The sequence below is a fragment of the Pseudocercospora fijiensis genome (assembly GCF_000340215.1).
Source record: "Pseudocercospora fijiensis CIRAD86 unplaced genomic scaffold MYCFIscaffold_6, whole genome shotgun sequence".
NCBI lineage: Eukaryota > Fungi > Ascomycota > Dothideomycetes > Mycosphaerellales > Mycosphaerellaceae > Pseudocercospora > Pseudocercospora fijiensis.
Window position 1 is genome coordinate 1,724,027 of NW_006921537.1, and position 20,410 is coordinate 1,744,436.

The window sequence follows — 20,410 nt, forward strand, 5'->3', positions numbered from 1 at the left end:
TGTTGTCTTTCGTTGTGGTTGGAGGAGATTCAGTGGAGTTTTGATGATAAGAAAGGATTCCGGTTCTCCGTTGATGAGTTGGAGGATTGTTTCCAAGGGCGACGAGGAGGATTGCGGTGATGTAGGATGGTGCTGCCAAGCAGTGCGGCAGTGCGCTCTGTGCTCTGTGCTCGAGACTACACTACTGTCTGCGACGTCACGACCACGGCTCCAATCGTGTCGTAGAGTTACGACTCATGGCGGATTTTATGAATGCTGCTGGACAGGTGGTGTAGCAAGCATATGGTCGCTGCAAGGTCTGAATGAATTGTGTGGTAGAACGTCATCTCTTTGTATAGGTGTAGTAAAGAAATGCCGAATCCGGCGAAAGAATGCAAAGGTCGATTCTCCATCACTTCTATTGGTGTCTCTAAGGCCTTGCTGCGTCTCCAAAGCCTTGCTGTTGCTCCTAACTTGCGATCTCGGCCAGGACTTCCTAGTCCTCCGGGCTCAATAGGCCGTCGCCAGGCTCAGGCTGTCCTTGCAGTCGATCTGTGACAGAAGGAGTACGGCTTTCGTCTCGCTGCTAGCCCATTGCAGAATCGAATGGCGGATACGATGGATGAAGCTGGGTATTGTCACTTGGCGCCATCTGAAGTAAGTTATGGGCCATTATTTCGTAGTCCTCGGGAGTTAAAAAGCCAATGTTGGGGGAATATTTGTTTCCCAGCTGAGCCGCAGCAGCATTGTATGCTTGGCTCTCATGTTGCTGCCAGCCCGCTGCAGAATCAGATCCTGGATCTGAATAGTATGGCTGAGGGCTCTCACTCGGTGTTTCTGCGAGATGGCTGCTGTGCGCCGCTTCTCGAATGCTTTCACTCGGCATAGTAGGTTGTGCTTCTGCGGGAACACTGCCGGACGCTTCTTGAACCCTTTCGGCATTTGACTTCGAAACGGCTGGCTGCTTGGGCAAAATGAGCACCTCTCCCACCTGCCTCCTTCGTCGGCGAGGTCTCGTTGATGACGGTTCGTCAGATCGCAGTCTTTTCTGGCTCTGGCCCTCACTCGGGCTTCGGCGCTCATTGCTTCTATCATTGTCCTGTCCAGCGAGCTTTCTTGAGGGCGCGAGGGCACCTCCGTCGCCGCTATATGGCTGAGGCGTATCGACCGCACTATTAGTATCATCCGATGCGACGGGTTGACTTCCTCCAGTGGTACTCGCCGGCTCCTTGTCTTCTATCGTCTCCGGGGTCGTCCAAGGATTGCCGTACTTCACCCTCAGGTCATCTGTGAAGAACAGTCGTGGAAACCAAGTCTCAGCGAACGTCATCGCCTCAGTGAAGATTCTCCAGGCATGTGAGCTTTTAGAGTTGTCGATAGCTAAGAGATGGAATCCAGCTGGCATTACGAGCAGTAGTTGTCGAAATTCCATCCTGCGGCGAACAGTCTTGCATGCGTGAGATAACCTTAAATAACATCCCTTTGCGCTAGCCCAACCCTTACAAGGCTCAGTCTGAACCAAGCCTGTCTCTTTATGGTTGCGTTTATGGTCTTCAATCTGTCGCTCCAGAGTACTCTGGATTGACAAGCAAGCAAGGACATGTCGCAGTTCCATGAGTCTGGTGAAGTCACTCGAGTGTTCGAACTTGTGCCGAATGCCGTCCATGTCATCCACGACATCGCGGCACAAACGCTCTTCGACTGTCTCGATGCCCAATTCTTGACATAGCAATCGCAATTTGGCCCGTTCCTCATCGAATGCTTTCTTTGCTCGAAAGTGTGTGATTGATACTTTGAAGTTTTCAGTGCGAGGCTTTTCGTCTCCTTGATGACCACGATGAGTGGCACTGAAAGTTAAGCACCATGCAAAGGCGCCGGTGCAGGTCAACTGGCATTTGTGGGCAAATCGGGTTCTGAAGAGTTCCTTGATGCCACAGCTGGCCTCTGTTGGAGGACCAAACACACACTCCGCGAAAGAAAGCTCCTCGAGATTGGGGAATTCTTCCTTCGCACTGAGTATGTGATCCAGCAAAATCTTGCTGCCTTCTTGTCCTGCGTCGTTCCCTGCCAGCAGCATCACCTCGACATCCATACCGGAAAATCGCACAATCTTGCATTGTCGAGGGTTGAGACCTTCGTACCTGCGGCGGAAGCGGTAGTGATACCAATCGAAAAATTCATAGACACCTTCGCTTTCGAGCGCCTCGAGCGGCGCGGACGACACAGGCGGATCATTGGCTACCCCAGGAGCTTCTTCGACCGGCATACCGTTGTAGTACCAGTGCCAGACTTTTTGATGAGGCCAACCTTTACCGCGTGTGAGTTCCTGCACCTTTTCCGCCAGATCTGGCGAGATTCTGAGATATGATTTATCCAGATGCTGCTTGTGGACGATACTCGCTTGTGTTCTGGCACTCAAGTCAGATGCATTCGGTCGAGCTGGCTGCTGCGAATGAAGTCGCGATCCGTCGTCGTTTGGCCCTGCAGCAACGGCAACCTCATCGTTCGCCGTACCAAGATCGGGCAAGTCGTCGCCATCATTCTGGGGAAGCTCCACATCGACACCGGCCTGCTCCTGCGCTTGCTGGTCCGGCCGAGGCTTCCGAAGTTCTGGATCGAGAACGATCGGATTGTTGAAGCCGCCGAGCGCAAAGGCGTCAGAGGGAGACGGTGTTGGCTGGGTGTATGCTTGAGGTGTTGAGGTGTTGTTGACAGTAGCTTTCGACGCAGGTCCTTGGCAACTGCGAAGGCCACTGCTGCTGCCAAAAAGGTTGCATGGTTGCTGTTGCTGTTGCTGCAGCTGCATCCCATTCGGCTGCTCGCGCTCCTGCTGGCTCTCCATAACGAGTATTTCCAGCTCGTCGCTGCTCGTGTACAGCTGTGATGTCTGACTTGCGCCCTGAAATTTTCGTGATTGATGAGGAGACGTGATCGGTTGCTTGCTGTGTATTGTCAATAACTTGTAGCAGAGGGAAGCTCGCAAAATGTGATTTCTATATTGGCTGAGGACTGCTCCATATCAACACTGTCCTCATCGAGGCGGAATTATGGATCTGAGGACATGACCATATCCCTCAATCAGCAGGCGGCCAAAGCGAGGTCTCGACCCTAAATGGAGGGAATGCTGAACGAGAGACCCGGGGAACACGCGGGAGTCCTCAGCCCAAGAGAATCAGGCTGTGCAATCAGCAGCCTCGCGATCGTCCGCCGAGGAGAAATGCTGTCGGGTTAGCGAAAATAAAATTTGCTCAGACGCCATGATCTTCGGCAAGACGAGAACATCATATCTCGAGATAGGGCAGTAGAAGCGCCCACGTGGCGGCAAGTCATGTAAAAAAGGAGGGAGAAACTGAGCTTTGGTACTCACGAGGCGCACCTACCAGTGTGAATTTGATCTGTCTACTCCGGATCAGAGCCATAGTCATACCAGCGCGACGATGGTATTTCAACGATCTGAGCCAGAAGGTTGAGGCAAAGGTGCTTGGACAGCGGATCGACCGTGCCGTTACAGCGAAGGGTGCAGGGCACAACTCAGTCCAGCGAAACTAGCTGGGGCACTCAGATCAGACATAACATCTGCAGCCTATCTTTGCGACGCTTGCTAATCCTCATATACCTCGTTTTTGGAGGCAATCCAGTTTATTGCTTGCCATTCTGTTGTGTCCAGTTCTGCAAAATTGCACTGATGTCGGGACCTTGCTGTCCGGAAGCTTGCGCTTGATGTGGAGCAGGCGCGCCTGCGTAAGCTTGGTTGTAATGGCCTTGCCATCCACCATAAGGCTGCTGCTGCGAAGTCTGCACTTGCTGTTGATAGAATGCAGGATTAACAAACGTCCCGGAAGGTAGCTGGGCGGATGTACTGGGCTGTTGAACATAGTATTGAGGTTGACTTGCCGGTGCAGGGTACTGCTGTCCGTTGTACTGATAGGTCTGGCCGTTGAACACGTAAGTGGATGGGCCCGGACCTTGGAGGTGGCCGTATTGTTGGTAGGGCGCTGTGGAGGCGGGAGCTGTGTCGGGCTGCGTGTAGGAGGGCTGACGAGGTTGAGCATGTTGCGAGAAGGCCTGTTGAGGCTGATGCTGTCCTCCTCTACCTCCTCGCTGATTGAAGCCACCTCTTCCTCTACCGCGATCGCTGCGACCGCGCCCTCTATCGCCGCGTCCACGATCGCCGCGTCCTCTACCTCGGCCACGATCAAAGCCCTGCTGCGGACGCGGTGGAGGAGCATCCATAAGTTGGTCGAGGTTGTCAGGCCGCTTCAAGGGCTCATAGAAGCCACCAGTCGCTTCGGCGTCGTCATCATCGTAGCTCAAACCTCCGCCACCATAGGATTGAGAAGGCGCGTCATTACCGCGGACGTAGGATTGCCCGTAATCATTTGTAGGCGTACTGAACATGTTACCTTGGTTGAAGTCACTCCTCGAAAATGCAGCTTTGCCACCTCTCTTGGCCAGTTTCTTCTGCCGCTTGTATTCAGCTTCCTTTTCGTCATCTGAGAATTCCATCTCATCCTCGTTGACTTCCTCGTCGTGTATATTGGAGGCATCTGTGCCCTTGAGGTTCTTGAGAGGCTGCGTGAAGACAAAAGTGCTGTGACTGTCGACGTAGAAGACCTTGGCGCCGTATTCCAGGCCCAATTCCTCAATCTCTTTCTGGTTCGTGAAAGCGACGCTGTACAGGGGTTCTTGGACTCTGCCAAATGTGTCTGCAACGGCACCAATGACTTGGCGCTGTTCGTTGCAGAGAACTGAGCCGCTTTCGAGAACCTGATATTCGCCAGGTGTGGCGCCTTTGATAAGCGCCATATTCTCGACTGTCTTGTCGACTACTCCGAGGAATGTCAACTTTGTCTCCGGAGTGATGGTCAGGTCTGGCTTGGGCACGATCTCTTCCTTCACCTCGTTCGCCGTCCGCGGCTGATGATCTCCGCCGCTTTTGCCTCCGCCCTTATTATCACCGTCTTCGTCTCCATCTCCGCTCATGAGTATCTTGGCTGCGGTTGCGGGATCGAGCATCTCGTAGCCATCATCGCTGCCACTATCCGAGTCATCTGAAGAGTCCGAAGATGTGTCCGAATCTGACGAAGATTCAGCATCTGACTCGTCGAACCGCCACTCGGCATGCTTGCTGCTTTTCTGCGCTGCCGCCGCTGCCATGAACTCGGCATCTTCTATCACCTTCGGTGGTGCATTCAGGCCATCAGTGTCTAGCATTGGCACGTCTGCTTCAGTCGTCTCTGTTTTCAGTGCACCGCCTCCAGATTGGCCATGTTGAGCATGCGATAGTGACGGCTCGCGCTCTATGGCCGTCGTCGCTTCGAATGCACGGTCTTCTTGGGGGTCAGGTGTAGGCTGCGCAGCATTATGAGGTGCCGATTTGGGCGGTGGTATGGCAGATGTGGTCGCGTTCGCAGCGCCGTAGACGTCGTCCCAATTATCGTCGTCGTCGTCCATTTCGTGTCGTGTCTCTGCGGTGACTTCTGATGCAGCTTCTCGTCGCACGCGCTTCGCAGGCCTTGCTTCGTCTGGATGGCACAAGTGATGTTCTTCAACAGGACCTGCCATGTATGCTTGGCTAGCTCATGATTTGGAAGGAGCGTCTGGTCCTCGAAAAAAGTCAGAGCTTCCCGGACCCTGCATGCCGGCAATCTGGTGTGTATAGAGCTCCGTCCCGGCACTCCTCCGACGGCTCCTTTCCACCCACTGCCACTGGCCACTGCAGCGCGCCCCAACTTTCACCACCCACACCCACACCACACCACCGCGCCAATATGGCCATGGCGCCAAAAGACGTGAAGAAGGCAGGCGCAGGCCAAGCCAGGACAAGGACGGCGTCAAAGTCGCCTCACCGGCCGACAAAAGTGCAACTGCCATCCGGCCTGCCTCCACGCCAAGCACACGCGCCGTATGCAGTCCTTCTCGACGCACGCGCAGCCTTCTGCGTGCTGTTCGGGAGCCATCTCGTCGCCGCACTGTACAGCCCTGTTCAGGATTGCGACGAAGTCTTCAACTACTGGGAAGCGACGCACTACCTCAACCACGGCCACGGCTTCCAGACCTGGGAGTATTCCCCCGCATATGCCATCCGCTCCTGGACATATGCCGCCCTCCATGCCCTCGTCACGCCACTTGCCACCTTCCTGCCTTCCGCTCCCCCAAAGCTCGCCCAATTCTATCTTCTCCGAATCGTGCTCGGACTGGTCTGTGCCCTCTGCGAGACCCGACTGTTCTCCACCATCACATCGACTCTCAATCCCCGCGTCGCCATTTTCTACCTGTTCGTCACCATCACCGCGCCGGGCATGTACCATGCCGCCACTGCATACTTGCCTAGTGCCTTCGCCATGTACTGTGTTGCTCTGGGTATCGCTGCGTTCATGGACTGGCGTGGCGGCTTGCGAACTGCTCAAGGAATATGGTGCTTTGGGATTGGTGCATGCATTGGCTGGCCATTCGCCGCAGCGATGGCTTTGCCTTTCCTGGGAGAAGAACTGCTTCTGGCATCTTTGAGCGACTGGGTCGGCAGGAAAGAGCTCTTCTGGCGCGTGGTCGATGGAGTCGTGCGCACATTGCTGGTGCTCAGTGTCCAGGTGGCAGTCGACTGCTTCTTCTACAAAAAGTTGACCATCGTGCCGCTGAACATGGTCTGGTACAACGTATTCAGCTCCAGAGGACCACATCTCTACGGAACTGAGCCCTGGCACTTCTACCTGCGTAATCTCTTCCTCAACTTCCACCTCTGGCTCATTTTGGCCCTCTTGTCCATGCCACTGCTATTTGCTCAGCACTTCCTGAAAGCCAAAGCTGCCACCAAGGCAAGCTATCTGCGCGGCGCCATCTTCCTCTCACCCTTCTACCTGTGGCTTGCCATCTTCACCCTGCAGCCGCACAAGGAGGAACGTTTCATGTACCCGGCATACCCAGCCCTGGCACTGAACGCTGCTGTCGCCTTCCATATCATCCTCGCCAATCTGGGCTCGAACGATGCGAAAGACTTTGTCGGCAAGATCCCGGTCCAGCTGCGGCTGCTTGCAATCATTGCCTTCGTAACCTTGGCCACAGCACTTGCTGCCTTCCGGACCGTTGGCACCATGACCGCCTACCAAGCACCGTTATCGATCTACGAGCCGCTACACCGGCCTGGAGTATCGAAGCCTGGAGACCAGGTCTGTCTCGGCAAGGAATGGTATCGCTTTCCTTCACACTATCTCCTCCCGGAAGGAGTGCGGGCCAAGTTCATTCGAAGCGAGTTTAGAGGCCTCCTCCCTGGCGAGTTCTCTGAAGCTGGACAAGGCTTCGGTCTTTTTCCAGGTACCTGGCTTGTTCCCCCAGGCATGAATGATGAAAATCGCGAAGACCTTGGGAAGTACACGGATCTCAAGCGCTGCAACTTCATCGTCGATGTCAATCTGCCGAGTACGGAGACAACGACCGCTGAGCCCAACTTCCTTGCGGATGATCAGCACTGGGAGAAGGTGAAGTGCTTGCCATTCCTGGATGCAACCTCGACCAACTCGATCGCGCGACTGGGCTGGATCCCAGATCTTCCTTTTGTACCACTCAAATACAAGCCAGTCTATGGAGACTACTGCTTGCTGAAGCGAAGAAAGCAGTCTGCAAGCGACACTAAGCAGCCACTTCCCAGCATCGAGACATTGCTCTGAGAAGATTTTCAAAGATGTGCTGTCAGCTCGGTCCCCCACTCCTAAGCTGTTTCCTTTGGAACAGACAACCGGCCACTACTACATCACCCGACGGTTGACTTCTTCCAGCAGTCAATTTCTGTCACGTGATAGTAGAGACTGCCCCATGTTCAGCGTGATCTGCATGCAGAGACATCTGCGCTTGACCACGCTAAAAGCGCGGGAAGACTTTCCCCGACGCGGTTTGGCTTGGCTTGGGTACCTTATCTCTATCATGGATCTCTCCGGCCGAGCAGCGCTCCCCTATCGTTAGACGCGCTCTACAGAGCAGTACACTGTCGTTACTCTGCCCATAATGTCAATGCCATACCGATAGCATAAAATGACCTCGCCTCCCGCACCACTCACTGGGCCATGGATGTTCTTGAGGCAAGGCTCGATACTGCTCGCGCATGGATCGAGGATCATTGCGACTTGACGACTCTGTATGAGATCCGAAACCATATGAACGGCGGTCAAGTCGGTCCTGTCCCAGCGATAGCATACTGTGGATGTCTTCTCGTCTTGGCTTGTCTCATGCTTTCATATTTACTGGGAAATCGCAAACGCTCTTCGTGGCCGAGCAATGCGTCGGAACATCCAGAAAAGCGCGAAGAAGTGTCTAGTTCACCTGCGAAGCGACTAAAGCCGACCGAAAGGACTCCGGGCAGTAAGTTGGTGAGTCGAAGAGGACCAAAGCATGGCTGAATATTACTTTAGCTTGGGAAGCAGTTGACTGGCAACGACCAAAAGCTTCGCCCTACCCAGGTTGGTCGGTTACAGATACCGCCCCTTTACCATATCGACCATTTCGATGGGGCCCATATCGTATCACGATGGGGCTCCGCAGTATGGATTGGGATGAATGGATCGAGCTCGACAACCACTACCTGAAGTTCCACGCTGACAAGACACGTCGCATTACCGAGCGCGGTCATAAGTGCTGCAAGACAGATCCCTCGGATCCGCGAGTCTTCGATGGCGCGGTCGAATTGCTCGAAGAACTGGCAGATTACCTTCCTCAGCGCTATCCTAGTATGTTCCGAAACCTCACAGCCACTTGCGACGCAAATGACGTGCGACATGAGCGAAGCCCTGCCGCTTCTCTTGCATGTGTCGCTCAAAAGCTTCAAAGACATCTTGAACTCATTGATGTAACAGGATTGTGGTGAGGTTCCCACGATGATGGAATGGAGATGGGCGAAGTGAGGTCAGACTAGACGTCCTCACGAGTCGGACTGTACATGCCATGTGCCGGCAGCAGTATGACATCTCTATGACATGCGGCATTATTCCATACCTTATGCAATGGTCCTGCATATCGTGATTCGTGGAGTCCCGAATATATGGTACGTATTATCAGAGGCACCGCTTGACTGATATCGCCCGGCATGCAAGTTGATGAGCATGCATGCGTCGATCGTGGGTTACTACTGTATCATTTATTAGTTGTCCGGATTCTGACCGCGAGCTCTTCTTGGAGGGTCGTTGGCTGTTTGCTAAGCCGTTCTTGTAGCGGTCAGGAGACGCAGATGCTGACTGGGCGCCACCATGCCCTCCTAGACCGAAGGCAACGCAAGCCACCAGAACTGTACCTTACACCCTTACAAAGCTATCGGCGATGGGCCAGCGGCCAATGAACTCGTGGGATGCGGTTCCGCCTTTTTGTCGGCCATGATTCCGAACCGCGCACGCGATTATCGATCGATGGCATGTAGACGTAGTATAGCCTTGCCTTGTGTGATCGACTTATGGGGATCGGTGCCATGGATACGCGGTGGAGCTGCAGAAAACCTCGGTCGCTTGTGCCATCGATTGGTAGGTGAAGTTTCTTTTGGCAATAATGTTGTCGAAATGCTGTCTGTACTGTCGGTAGGTCGATGTCTGCCGTTGGCTGAAGCCTCTCGGAGGGACCGAACGGGCCGAGTCAGAGCACAGTAATCTTGCTCGGAGCTTTGTCATGCGACTCGAACGCGCCGCGTGCGCTGGGATGGAGTGTACTCCAAGACCAGAATAATCATTATTGATTCCAAGACTTGGTTGCAAGGTCATCTGCGCTGGCCACGTTGTGATAGTGGCGCTTGTTCCTACATTTGGTGGTTGAGTGCGTCAGCGTCGAGGTCGTCATGCGACTGCAAAGGGATGTAGTGTCTACGGGAAGGCTGAGGTGGTACGGACTCAGGTGATGTTAATGTCACATGGCCAATGGCATGTATGTAGAGCAGATACAATAATAGCCCGAGTTGGGAGCGGCTGACATGGATCTGGATATGTACTTCTGTAGGGAGGATCTCGATCTGATGGACAGCCTCGGGACTGCTGCAGGTGTCCTTGCAGGTTGAGCTTGCTGAAAACAGGATACACCATAATTGCAATTGCTATGCCGCTCGTATGCGAGATGTGATACTGATCTTGTACTTGCGCATGAATGGCGTCTTAGGGCGATATGCTCAGTATAGGGCAGGCTGGTGGCGCTGATCTAGGCGACTTTGACTCCCTGAGGGAGCCCTTCTTTTCTGGGTTTGGACAAGGCAAAGTTCGACTATGAAGTTTATAGTTTCTCTGATGGCTTGCTTCCCTGCGCATAGCTATTCGACGCAGACTCACATCGCGTTTCATAGGGATGTATATCGGGCATAGTGATATGGGAAGTTGCAGGGGCCCGTGTTGTGGGTATTGAAGTGTGAGAATTGCTGTTTGTGGCATTCGATTCCATATTGCGCACGTCGAACCGGGTCGACAGGCGCTGTGCAGGATTGATATTCTAGACGCCGGACGGGCCCCACCAATTCCGCTAGTGCTTGTTCAACTTCAAGCCATTCCATGCATTCCATGTCGGCCGGCCAATAGCGCCTTTCCAGAAGTGCTTAGGCGAGGCGTGGCGTGGGAGGGCAGTACTACTGCAGTGTGAATGGATACAGATGTAACATGTTGGCCGATGCAAGCTTGGCAGCTCTGAGTCTGAGACTGAGCGTTCGCTATTCGCTGTTCGCTGTTCGCTGTCCGTTGTCCGTGCCGCTTGCCGCTTCTGCTTCGTGTCTGGCGCCGAGATGCCGATGCCGATGCCGATGCTGATGCTATGCACATCACCGCACGTCCATCTTTGCTATACGATCTACTTGGATACTTCCCCGAGCCCCAGCTGGCAGCCCGAGCCCTAGTAGATATAGACCTAGTACTAATATAGAATCGCGCCTGTATTAATATATCGTTAAATACGTACTGTTTCCGCCTAATATACGATATTTCCGTTCTTAGTTAGTGTTATTAACAGGCGCGTAGCGCGTTACCTAGGAAGGAATTCTACCCGAATCTGCCGTAGACCTAAAATTCGCATTTCTTCCCCCTTTTATAGTAGATTGCCTAGTAACTATCGAAAATAGCTAAATCTCTATTATACGACGAGTTTCTCGATAATCTTATCGCCGGCGGCGGTAACGTAGTAGTAGAAGACGCGGTAGAAAGCGCTTAGTCGATAGAGATAGTAGTAGAAAGCGCTTAGTCGATAGAGATAGTAGTAGAAAGTGCGGAAGACGTATAATCGACGGCGGTAGATATCGCGTCGTAGGAGGAGGTTTAATTAGTCTCGGAGACGCGTATTCGAGGTCGCTCGCGTTTACTATCGCTACCGCGAGAGCGTATATCGTTACCTAAGTATAGGTTAGTATCGCCGCGGCCTTAGAAGTACGAGTTTGTCGTTAAACCGCCGCCCTTACTACCGCGAGGTCTAATACCGCGTTAATCGACGTTTCCTTCGAAGAGCACTCTTAAGCGCTATATCTAGCAATTTAGTATATCGGAGGGGTACGAGTTTAAGGAGTAGAAGCCGAAGAAGAATAAGAACGGCGTTAAATATCGCTATTTATATATCTATAGGTGTTACGGATTGCCTAATAAACGCACCTAGAATACTATAAATAAGGTATAAAAGAAGACGAAGAAGATAGACTATAAGTTCTACTTCTACGCTATTGCTGTCTATCCTCTTAAGCTAGAGAGTAAGTAGCAAATCCGGCATTCGAGTAAAGAAGAACACTACTATTATAATTATAAGAAGGACGATATTATAGTACTTACTACTTACCGGACCCGATTAAGAACGGCTAAATTCCTCGAGTAACTAGAGCGGCTTTAGTATTCTCGTATACTAACGTCGAAGATTATAGCCTACTTCCGTAGTAAAGGAGTAATCCTAAAGCCTTATAATCTTTATAATATTGCCTAGAATAGGACTCTTAATAAGCGGCGGCTCTATAACTAAGCTAAGCGTATAGTTAAGTTGCTAGACGATAATAGCATCTTCTACGATATTGCTACTAACGAGGAAGGCTATTACGAAGCTAGGAGGGAAGGGACACCTAGGCGGCTACTACTAGCCGCCTTATAGGCATACTTCCTCCGTAGATAGATAGATATAACATAAATCAATACACTTCAAAACTACGTTTCGAACCATAATAAAATAGTAGCTTCGCTATAAGCACTAGCGTAAGAAAAACGCACTAACCGTTACTAAACGGACTATCCGAACTACGGTTCACTATCCCCCTCCTTCTCCTAAGGTAAAAGGTCCTCTGTACCTAGGAGGAATCCTAACGACCTACTCTAACGCTATTTTCCGCACTATCGACGAAAGTAGCAGTTAGACTATACTAAGCGAAAGAGTTAAGAAATTACTAGCGATAAGTCGACGCGGCTATAGGCGATAGACTAAGCATACCGCCGTCGCCGGCACCCCGCCGCCTTCACTTTTCTATTGTTTACACCCTCATTTGCAGAAGGCAGGTCCGCCCGATACTAGGTTAGCGGGGACCGCAATTTAGGAAGGTTTAGAACAACTAAACGGCGACTGCTACGTGCGCTACTACGCTTAACATTCTAATTACGCTCGTGCTTGACACTCGAGCACCGAAGCCGCGTAGCCCTTAACTAGCCTAACTAACGGCCTGTTGTTCTAAGTCTATAGTACCGAAGAACTAAGGGGAACCTTCCGTTAAGTTATAGCCTACCGCCTAGGAAGATTGCACTCTTCCCGAATTAGCTAAGGACAGATACTACCTTATCTATACGGCTTTTACCCTCCTAGCCTTTTCTAAGCTAAGACAGTGCCTAGCAAAACTTCTAGAGGGAGACCTAAAATTCCGCGTTATCGCTATAACCGAGTAGCTAGAGGATCCTAAAGAAGCGGACCCTCCTCGTAGATTAAGATCTATGTTAAGGGAGAACGCTAAGTCTACCGATAGGGATACTACGCCTAAGCCTCCTACTCGCTCTAAAATTATTAGCAACTAGGTTAATAATAACTCTCTATCTCATTCCGCGGTACAACAGGTCGACCGTTTAACAGCTTACTAGCTAAAGAGCAAGCATTTCGCCTAGTAGAAGACCGAGAACTTTAGGTCTACCGCTAAAGAGCCTCTAGAGAACGAACATCGTCCTCGTCGTAGGAAAACTTAGATACCTCTAAAGCTAGAGAAGCAAGCGGTTCAACCTTCGGTAGAAGACGATATAGGAGCGGCCCCTAAGCCGGATAGACGCAAGGTTCCTTTTATAATTAATCCGCCTAAGGGCGACGCCTTTAAGAACTTCGGCTCTTTTCGTAAAGAGCCCCCGCTAGCGCCTCGAGAAAGCTCCCTTATCTCCGTATCTACTACTTTACCTCTTAGCTCTCTCGCCGACTCAGATCCGGAGCAAGAAATGTTAGGCAAGGCTAACGGAGCCGCAGCCCCTACTAACGGCAATGCTATATAGCAAATAAAAGAATAGTTTGCTTAACAAATGCGAGAAGAACGCGAGAGAGCGGGAATATAGCGTAAGAACGACTAGGCTCGTCTTAATCGCGCCCTCGTAGAGCAACGAGAGGTCTACGAGCTCGAGATCTAAGAAAAATTGCAAGAGGCTTTCGAGTAGGGCCGCTAGGAAGCCGTAAGAGCTAAGAATAAAGCGGCCGCTAAAGAGAATAGCGAGGGCAGAGCTCCGTAGCCGTCGGAGCAACCTAACTACCGTATTAATACGGGTAAGCTGTTTACGTCGGGACAGCGAGGAAACGCTAAGTCTACTAGAAGACCGAGGGAAGCGAACTCTCGGAATAATACCGGCAATAACGAAGATAGCAATAACAACGCCGAGAATACTAGAATTAGCAGGTTGGAAACGCTTATAGGGAAATTAGTACAAGCGATAGGGAATAATAGCTAGGTAGGCTATATAGCTCCGTAGAATAAGGACTATCTAGGAGCGACCGGGCCGCCGCGATATATAGGTCTTTACCCGATACGCAACCGAGCAGGCTACGGCCTAACGAGGGCAGACTAGTAAGCTAATCGGAATCGAGATGCTCGCCCTTATACTAGACCTAAGATTAACGCCGAGCGTTTCGCGGCCTTAGCCTAGGGAGTCCTAGTCGCTAGAGAGCTACCTACGGGCAACCTTAGGTCTATATAGAACCGCGGGGATCGAGGAAACTATATTAACCCTAGGTATAACGGTGTATACGCATATGCTCCCCCGTATACTCCTTAGTTAGATTTTAGCTAGGAAATCGCCCTCTATAAGTTTAAGCCCGAGCAAATCGGGTATTTTAATAAGGACCTGCCGGAGAGTAAGGGCAAAGGCCCGGTAGTGTATTTCGGGAATACTATATACTACCGAGATGTTTTCGCCTTTATTACGCGCCTAGACGTCGCTATTTAGGCTAGCGAATACCTAGCTCCTACTCTTCGTCTATTACTATACCGATGCCTTTAGGGTTCCGCTTTATAATAGTACCTATACGCGCTTACTAATAATCGACGCACGCTCCTATAGACCGGCCCGGGGATCGAGCGATAGAAGGAGGCGTTACGCGAATAGTTCCGATTAGACCCTTTAGTCGCCGCGCGCGAGATAGAGATAGAGCAATACCGCATCGAGGATATCGCGGCCCGTAGGAGCGTAAGCGAGTACGTTATTAACGTTATACGTCTCGCTTAGTAGAGCGGTATAGAATCACTCGCTAGGTAGATTAATTATGCCTTCCGCAAGATCGCGCTAGAGCTTAGAGGTAATCTTAATACACCTACGGCATTGTAGATATATTAAACCCTCATCGATATAATGTAGGCCTACTACGCTACGTAGGTAGAGCTGTATCTACCCGGCAGCACAACTGCTAGCTACTATAGTAGTAAGTACAACCTTCGGCGTAGCGATTTAGTGCAGGGTAGGTTCGTAGACCTAAGGTTCTAGCCTAGGTCTCGTTTTAACGCTAGACGCGCGCCTTTTCTCGGAAATAACAATCCGTACAATCGATAGCAACCTAACGCCTTCTAACAGCGCCGTTAGCCTAGACCTTAAGTCTATAGCCGCTAACGACTATAAGCCGCAAACGCAAGCGTAAACGAGAAGATAGCAGACGCGCGCGGTCTCCCGTAGTATCCGAATCCTTAGAGATAGCAGACGATGCCCGGAAATACAAGAGGATAAGGCATTCCCGCGAATTACGGAGGCCTCGCCGAGCCCGCCTTTTTCTACGACCTAATAGACCGAGAGTAGGGCGATAAGTACGACGAATCTAGACTTAGTTAGTAGGACTAGTTCGACGCCTAAGAAGAGCTAGGAGATTAGTATAAGGCGGAAGAAGACGCTAGTTACGCCGGCGGACAAGAGGACTAGGTTTTCCCTTCTATAAACCCGTTCGCATCTCTAGTCTACTATGCTTAGACCTAGAGCCGTAGACCCGAGGTCTCGAGCTAGCCTTCCCGAGAGAAGAACCGCTAGGACGGCCGACCTATACGCTATAATATATACGGGGAGATTTTCCGCTCCGCTAACGAGTTTTTTACTACCTACCTCGACTAAGCCTACCCTAAGGACGCCTCCGGCAAACGCACTAACGTGCTCCTCGAGCAGGCTTCGGGAAACTCCGCGAGCTAGAAGTAAAACTAGTTACTCCTAGCTCGCAGCGCTTAACCCTAAGTCTATCGGAAACTCTAGAATACCTAGTAGCTATAGGAATTTTCGAGCGCCTCAAATTACTAGGTTGCTTACTACTAGATAAGCAAGATGCCTTACGTCTATTAATAGAGGCTTAAGGGAAAGTATACGATTTAGCATCTTATAGAACTAGCTCTCTCTAGAATATCGAAACGCATCTCACTACGGATAAGCATTAAGAAGATTCATTATAGCTAGCTAAGCGAAAATTTAACGACATTGATAGCCTAAAGCTTTAGGTCTACTACGTTTAAGAGCAACTATAGATTATTCTATATACGGCTAAGCTCCCGCCGGGAGACCTAGCTTATACGTTCCGATATTACGATATAGTCGAGGCTAACTACGCTCTTACTCCGGGAGGAGAATTTAAACGCATATACCTCGACACTAGTACAAAAGCATCGATAATAGACTAGAAGTGGCTAGTCGCCTAGCTAGGTCGAGAAAACATCTAGTATCTAAAGCAGCCTCTCGAATTTCGTAGTTTAGCCGGAAGTACAAAGTGCGAGTAATAGATTAATTTGTCGATGTACTTCCCTATGTTCGCGAAGTCTAGAAAGCCTGCCCTCGCCTATATCGAATGGCTAGTAAGAGTTATGCCTAATTTACCGCATAACATACTCCTCGGGATAGACGTTATAACCCCCGCCGGCTTCACACTCTATACCGGAGCCGGATACGTCGTTATAATAGAAAACGACTGCGCCGTAATGCCTGTAGCCTATATACCTAAAACTAAGACTCTAATACGGGCTAATGTTAGGGCTGTCGACTAAATTAGGCTGCCGCTACGCACGGCGGCAATAATTCTAGTACGATATAATAGAGTAACGGCTTTTAAGGGTATAGACTAAGACCTCCTCTTTGTTCCCGGCGAATCTAAATTCCCGGGCACGGCGGCGATATACGCCTATATTACCGGACCCGAGCTTCCTAGGGTCTAAGTTAGGAATCTTAGCTACGACGACGACCTAGTAATACTACGCAATAGAAAACTAGGTAAACTGCAGCAATTGCAGATAGACGATATCTAGCAAATCGATAAGTTTAATACGGACCCTCGGTCTATAGAGCGGAAATTAGGAGGCACCTCGCTCGCGATAGACCTATAGGTGCGGGCTCTTTTAACTCGCGAATTCCGAGCATCCTTAAGAACGAGAAAAGCCGTAGTAGAACCTATTTATAGAGTTACGCAAGCTTAAGCGCTTAAGACCCGATAGTCTTAGGCACCGACAAATAGACTTAGCGAAAATAAGACAATTAGGCTAATAGACCGAGAGTCTCCTCGCCCTTCCGGCCGAACTCTCGCTAGCGCGTTTTAGTCTGATTTAAGCCTAGCCGGTAACTTAGCGAATTCGGATTAGACTATAGTACGCCCGCAACTCCCGCGGATGTCTAAATCTTAGCTACCGACCCGCGAACTTAACGAAAATAAGGAAGCGGACCTAATAGACCTTAACTTGCCGCCCGATACCGCTAAAATTTCAATTAACGCTAGGATAGCTAGTCTTAAAACTTCGGCCGGCGTAACAGTTTGCGCGGCTAACCCGGATTCTAACGCGGCGGCAGACCTTTAGTCTATCGCCGACAAATTCCTATAGTTGTAGATAGATAGGGGCACGACGATTAACCTACTAAAGGACGAGTAGTTAGAACTTTCCCTTAAGTCGGGATAGAAAGATAAAAAGTTTAGTAGTAAGGTTTATCGAATGTCGGCGAAGGACAATACGGAAGTCGATAAACAGTTCGATAAACTCTACTTCTAAGGTAAGATAGCTTTTAGCGAAAAACCTTTACTGTTAGCTTAGCCGGTTTTCGTCGTCTAGAGGACGCTATTCCGCGACGATAGCTTAGCTTACCGCAAGCTACGCGTAGTTATCGACATTAGAGGCCTTAATAGCATATCGTAGAAGGATACCTACCCTCTTCCCCTCTAGGACAACATTATCGCTAAGCTGCATAGCTATACATACATCTCGGTAATAGACGTAAGGTCTATATTCTATCAATTCGCGGTAGCCGAGAAAGATCGCTAGAAATTCATAGTAAACACTGCCCGCGGATAGGAATACTTAAAGGTCGCGGCGATAGGATATTGTAATAGCGTTTAATACGTATAAAGGCTACTCGACCGCACTCTACGGGAATTCGGGGACGCGGCGAACGGGTATATCGATAATATAGTCCTAGGGTCGGTAGACCTAGAGTCTTATCGTGCCCTACTCGAACGCGTGTTTAAAAAGATAGACGACTTGCGATTTAGCCTAGAACCCGGGAAGGCGTACCTAGGTTTCCCCTCTGTCTAAATTCTTAGGAGAACGGTAGACGGGAAGGGATTCGCAACTTAGGTAGACAGACTCGTAGCGCTACGGGAACTAGAAAAGCCTATTAACGCCGAACAGCTAGAACACTATCTCGGTCTAGTCGGCTACCTTAGGTCTACTGTTCTATATTTCGGCAGAATTACACTGCCCTTATAGCAAGCCAAAATCGCCGTAATAAAGGAACACTAGGCTACCTAAACGAAGGGCGGAAGGCGCCGCGCCTAAATGCGGGGAGCAAGGCTATACTAGACCCGCGAAATAGACATTACCTAGGACACTATATAATCTATATAGTCCGAAGATAGGAAGGGATTTCTCTAGTACTTCGACCCTGCGTCTACCTTGTATATCGACGTAGACGCCTCTAAGGAGTTTAGAATAGGCGTAATATACTACTAAGTCGACGGAGACTTAGAAATAGAATACGAGGAACCCGCCCCTATAACGCGGAAAGATAATACAGTCTCCGATTTCGTCGATAGTACTACCTAGCTAAAGCGGTCTAAGTAGTTTCCCCGAGATAGACTAAAGATCTTAGGTTTCGCTAGTTATATACTTACGGGTGCCGAAGCGCGCTACTAGCTAACCGAGCTCGAATTGTTCGGAGTCGTCTAGGCAATTAAAAGGGCGTCTTACATAGTAGACGCAGTACTAAGGACTATCGTAGTTACCGATTATAGCGCGGTAACGGCGATAGCGAAAAAGACCTAGATCGCTACGACGGTGTCTATAGCCGGATTGAACCGGAGAATAATCTAGGCCGCTATCTACATTTCCTAATTCGCGAGCTTAGAAATTGTCTACAGACTAGGACGTAATTATATCGCCCCCGATATACTCTCCCGATTATAGGGCGTGCTCTCCCCCTAATAGGACGACGTTAACGCTAGCGGCTTAGACGAGATTCCTATAATGTTAACAATGCCGTACGACCTTAAGCCTACCTTTAAAGGCGACGGCGCGTGCGATATGAAAATCTCGAGCTAATCGCCGGACCCTGCGTCTACCGCGGCTACGCGCATACGTAGCCTTAACCTCCTAAATTTCAAAATAAATATCCCTACTCTTCCGCCTTCGGCCCTAGTAAATGTCCTCTCTTCGTCTAGGATCGACTATAGCGAATGTTTCTTTTCGCGAACTAATAGATAGGAATACTACCGTCGCGACGAAATACCCGCCTTTTTCTATAGCATTTAAAAGGAACCTACTCTCTACGTAGAAACGGTAATATCCCTCTCCGACGAGTTTAAAGCGAGACTTAGGAAAGTATACCGAGACGACCGACCGTAGCGGAGATTGCTAGCAGTCCTTAAGTCTATCGAAGTCGCATATACCTAGGACTAAGCAGTACAACCCGAGCAGATATCGAATCGCTAAGTACGGAGGAGGCAGAGGCGTAAGCGCGACCGTAAAGCTAGACGGAAGAAGGCACACTCTAAGACCTAGGTAAAAGCCGCCCTAGAGACGGGCAGGGCACCTTCGGTCTACCCGGATTAGCCTCTAGCGTATCTCCCGAAGCTAGCCTCTTTACGCTCTTCGGAAGACACCGCCGTACGTAGTATATAGTATATACTCGAAAAACCCGACGACGTCCCGATAGACCTAAAGTGCCTAGATAGGATTAGATTTTTTCGGGAAGATAGCTTAGTTTACTACATTAACCCGACCTTACACTATTCCCGTCTATATATTCCTTTTAGCCTTACTTACGAGATCTTTAAGATAGCCTATAACCTTCGGCATTACGCGGGTTTTTAGCGCACCCTCGATCGCGTTAACGCGAGTTTCTATATCCGGCACTGTCGCCGACATTTAGAACGCTACATCGACTAGTGCTATATATATAAGACGAATTAGCTAACGCGATATAAGCCCTACGGGCAACTCAATCCGATAGACGCGAAGTATAGGCTCCCTATAGACGTCTAAATAGCAGACTAGATTATAGGACTCCTACCTACTAACGAAGGTTTTAATACGCTCCTTATAGTAACCTATAAGAAGTCTAAACGGGTTTTGCTCCTCCCCGGCAAATGCTAGTAGACTACAGAAACCTAGGCAGCCTAGTACCTTACGGCTATCTAAGAGCGATCTTAGCGAGTCGCTAAAGTCTTTATCTGCGATCGAGACCCTAAATAGCTATCCAAATTCTTTACTATAATAATAAAGCTACTAGGCGCATTAATCCTCGCCTCTATAGCTTACTATCTATAGATAGACGGCTAGTCCGAGCGTATAAATCAGACCGTTAAGATCGCTATATAGTATTTTGTTACGGCAAATCTAGATGTATAGTAGATAGACGTCCTTCCCTCCCTTATATCCTATCTCGGGAGTATTAAGAATGCGAGCACCGGCGTCTCGCCCGATGAAATGCTTTTCGGGTTTGATTTAAATACCGACGCCTTTGTCGGGCTCCGAGAACTGTAGCTAAAGGATTACGTAACG

At 50.1% G+C, this 20,410-nt stretch overlaps 6 protein-coding genes across 6 annotated transcripts; 3 read left to right on the plus strand and 3 right to left on the minus strand.

Moving 5' to 3' along the window:
* Nucleotides 1-475: 475 nt before the first annotated feature.
* MYCFIDRAFT_76954 (uncharacterized protein) lies at nt 476-2,821 on the minus strand (the record flags this gene model as incomplete). Its single annotated transcript, XM_007929886.1, has 3 exons — nt 476-531; nt 808-1,377; nt 1,483-2,821. The coding sequence occupies 3 exons, from the start codon at nt 2,819-2,821 to the stop codon at nt 476-478; spliced, it is 1,965 nt and encodes a 654-aa protein (XP_007928077.1).
* Nucleotides 2,822-3,040: 219 nt separating this feature from the next.
* Nucleotides 3,041-3,584, plus strand: MYCFIDRAFT_176362 (uncharacterized protein; the record flags this gene model as incomplete). The annotated part of the gene is made up of 6 exons (XM_007930141.1): nt 3,041-3,078; nt 3,113-3,181; nt 3,232-3,294; nt 3,322-3,363; nt 3,393-3,496; nt 3,520-3,584. 6 exons carry the CDS (start codon nt 3,041-3,043, stop codon nt 3,582-3,584), a joined length of 381 nt encoding a protein of 126 aa, XP_007928332.1.
* A 34-nt stretch (nt 3,585-3,618) lies between these two features.
* MYCFIDRAFT_89729 (uncharacterized protein) lies at nt 3,619-5,193 on the minus strand (the record flags this gene model as incomplete). Its single annotated transcript, XM_007930142.1, has 2 exons — nt 3,619-4,265; nt 4,383-5,193. 2 exons carry the CDS (start codon nt 5,191-5,193, stop codon nt 3,619-3,621), a joined length of 1,458 nt encoding a protein of 485 aa, XP_007928333.1.
* Nucleotides 5,194-5,561: 368 nt separating this feature from the next.
* On the plus strand, nt 5,562-7,643 carry MYCFIDRAFT_204153 (glycosyltransferase family 22 protein; the record flags this gene model as incomplete). The annotated part of the gene is made up of 2 exons (XM_007930143.1): nt 5,562-5,631; nt 5,914-7,643. The coding sequence occupies 2 exons, from the start codon at nt 5,562-5,564 to the stop codon at nt 7,641-7,643; spliced, it is 1,800 nt and encodes a 599-aa protein (XP_007928334.1).
* Nucleotides 7,644-8,149: 506 nt separating this feature from the next.
* On the plus strand, nt 8,150-8,964 carry MYCFIDRAFT_211732 (uncharacterized protein). Its single transcript, XM_007930144.1, has 2 exons — nt 8,150-8,331; nt 8,382-8,964. The coding sequence occupies exons 1-2, from the start codon at nt 8,199-8,201 to the stop codon at nt 8,831-8,833; spliced, it is 585 nt and encodes a 194-aa protein (XP_007928335.1). The 5' UTR covers nt 8,150-8,198; the 3' UTR covers nt 8,834-8,964.
* A 446-nt stretch (nt 8,965-9,410) lies between these two features.
* Nucleotides 9,411-19,774, minus strand: MYCFIDRAFT_176366 (uncharacterized protein; the record flags this gene model as incomplete). Its single annotated transcript, XM_007930145.1, has 8 exons — nt 9,411-9,748; nt 9,795-9,838; nt 9,860-10,126; nt 10,156-10,177; nt 10,205-10,407; nt 10,472-10,738; nt 10,781-10,803; nt 19,763-19,774. The coding sequence occupies 8 exons, from the start codon at nt 19,772-19,774 to the stop codon at nt 9,411-9,413; spliced, it is 1,176 nt and encodes a 391-aa protein (XP_007928336.1).
* Nucleotides 19,775-20,410: the final 636 nt, after the last annotated feature.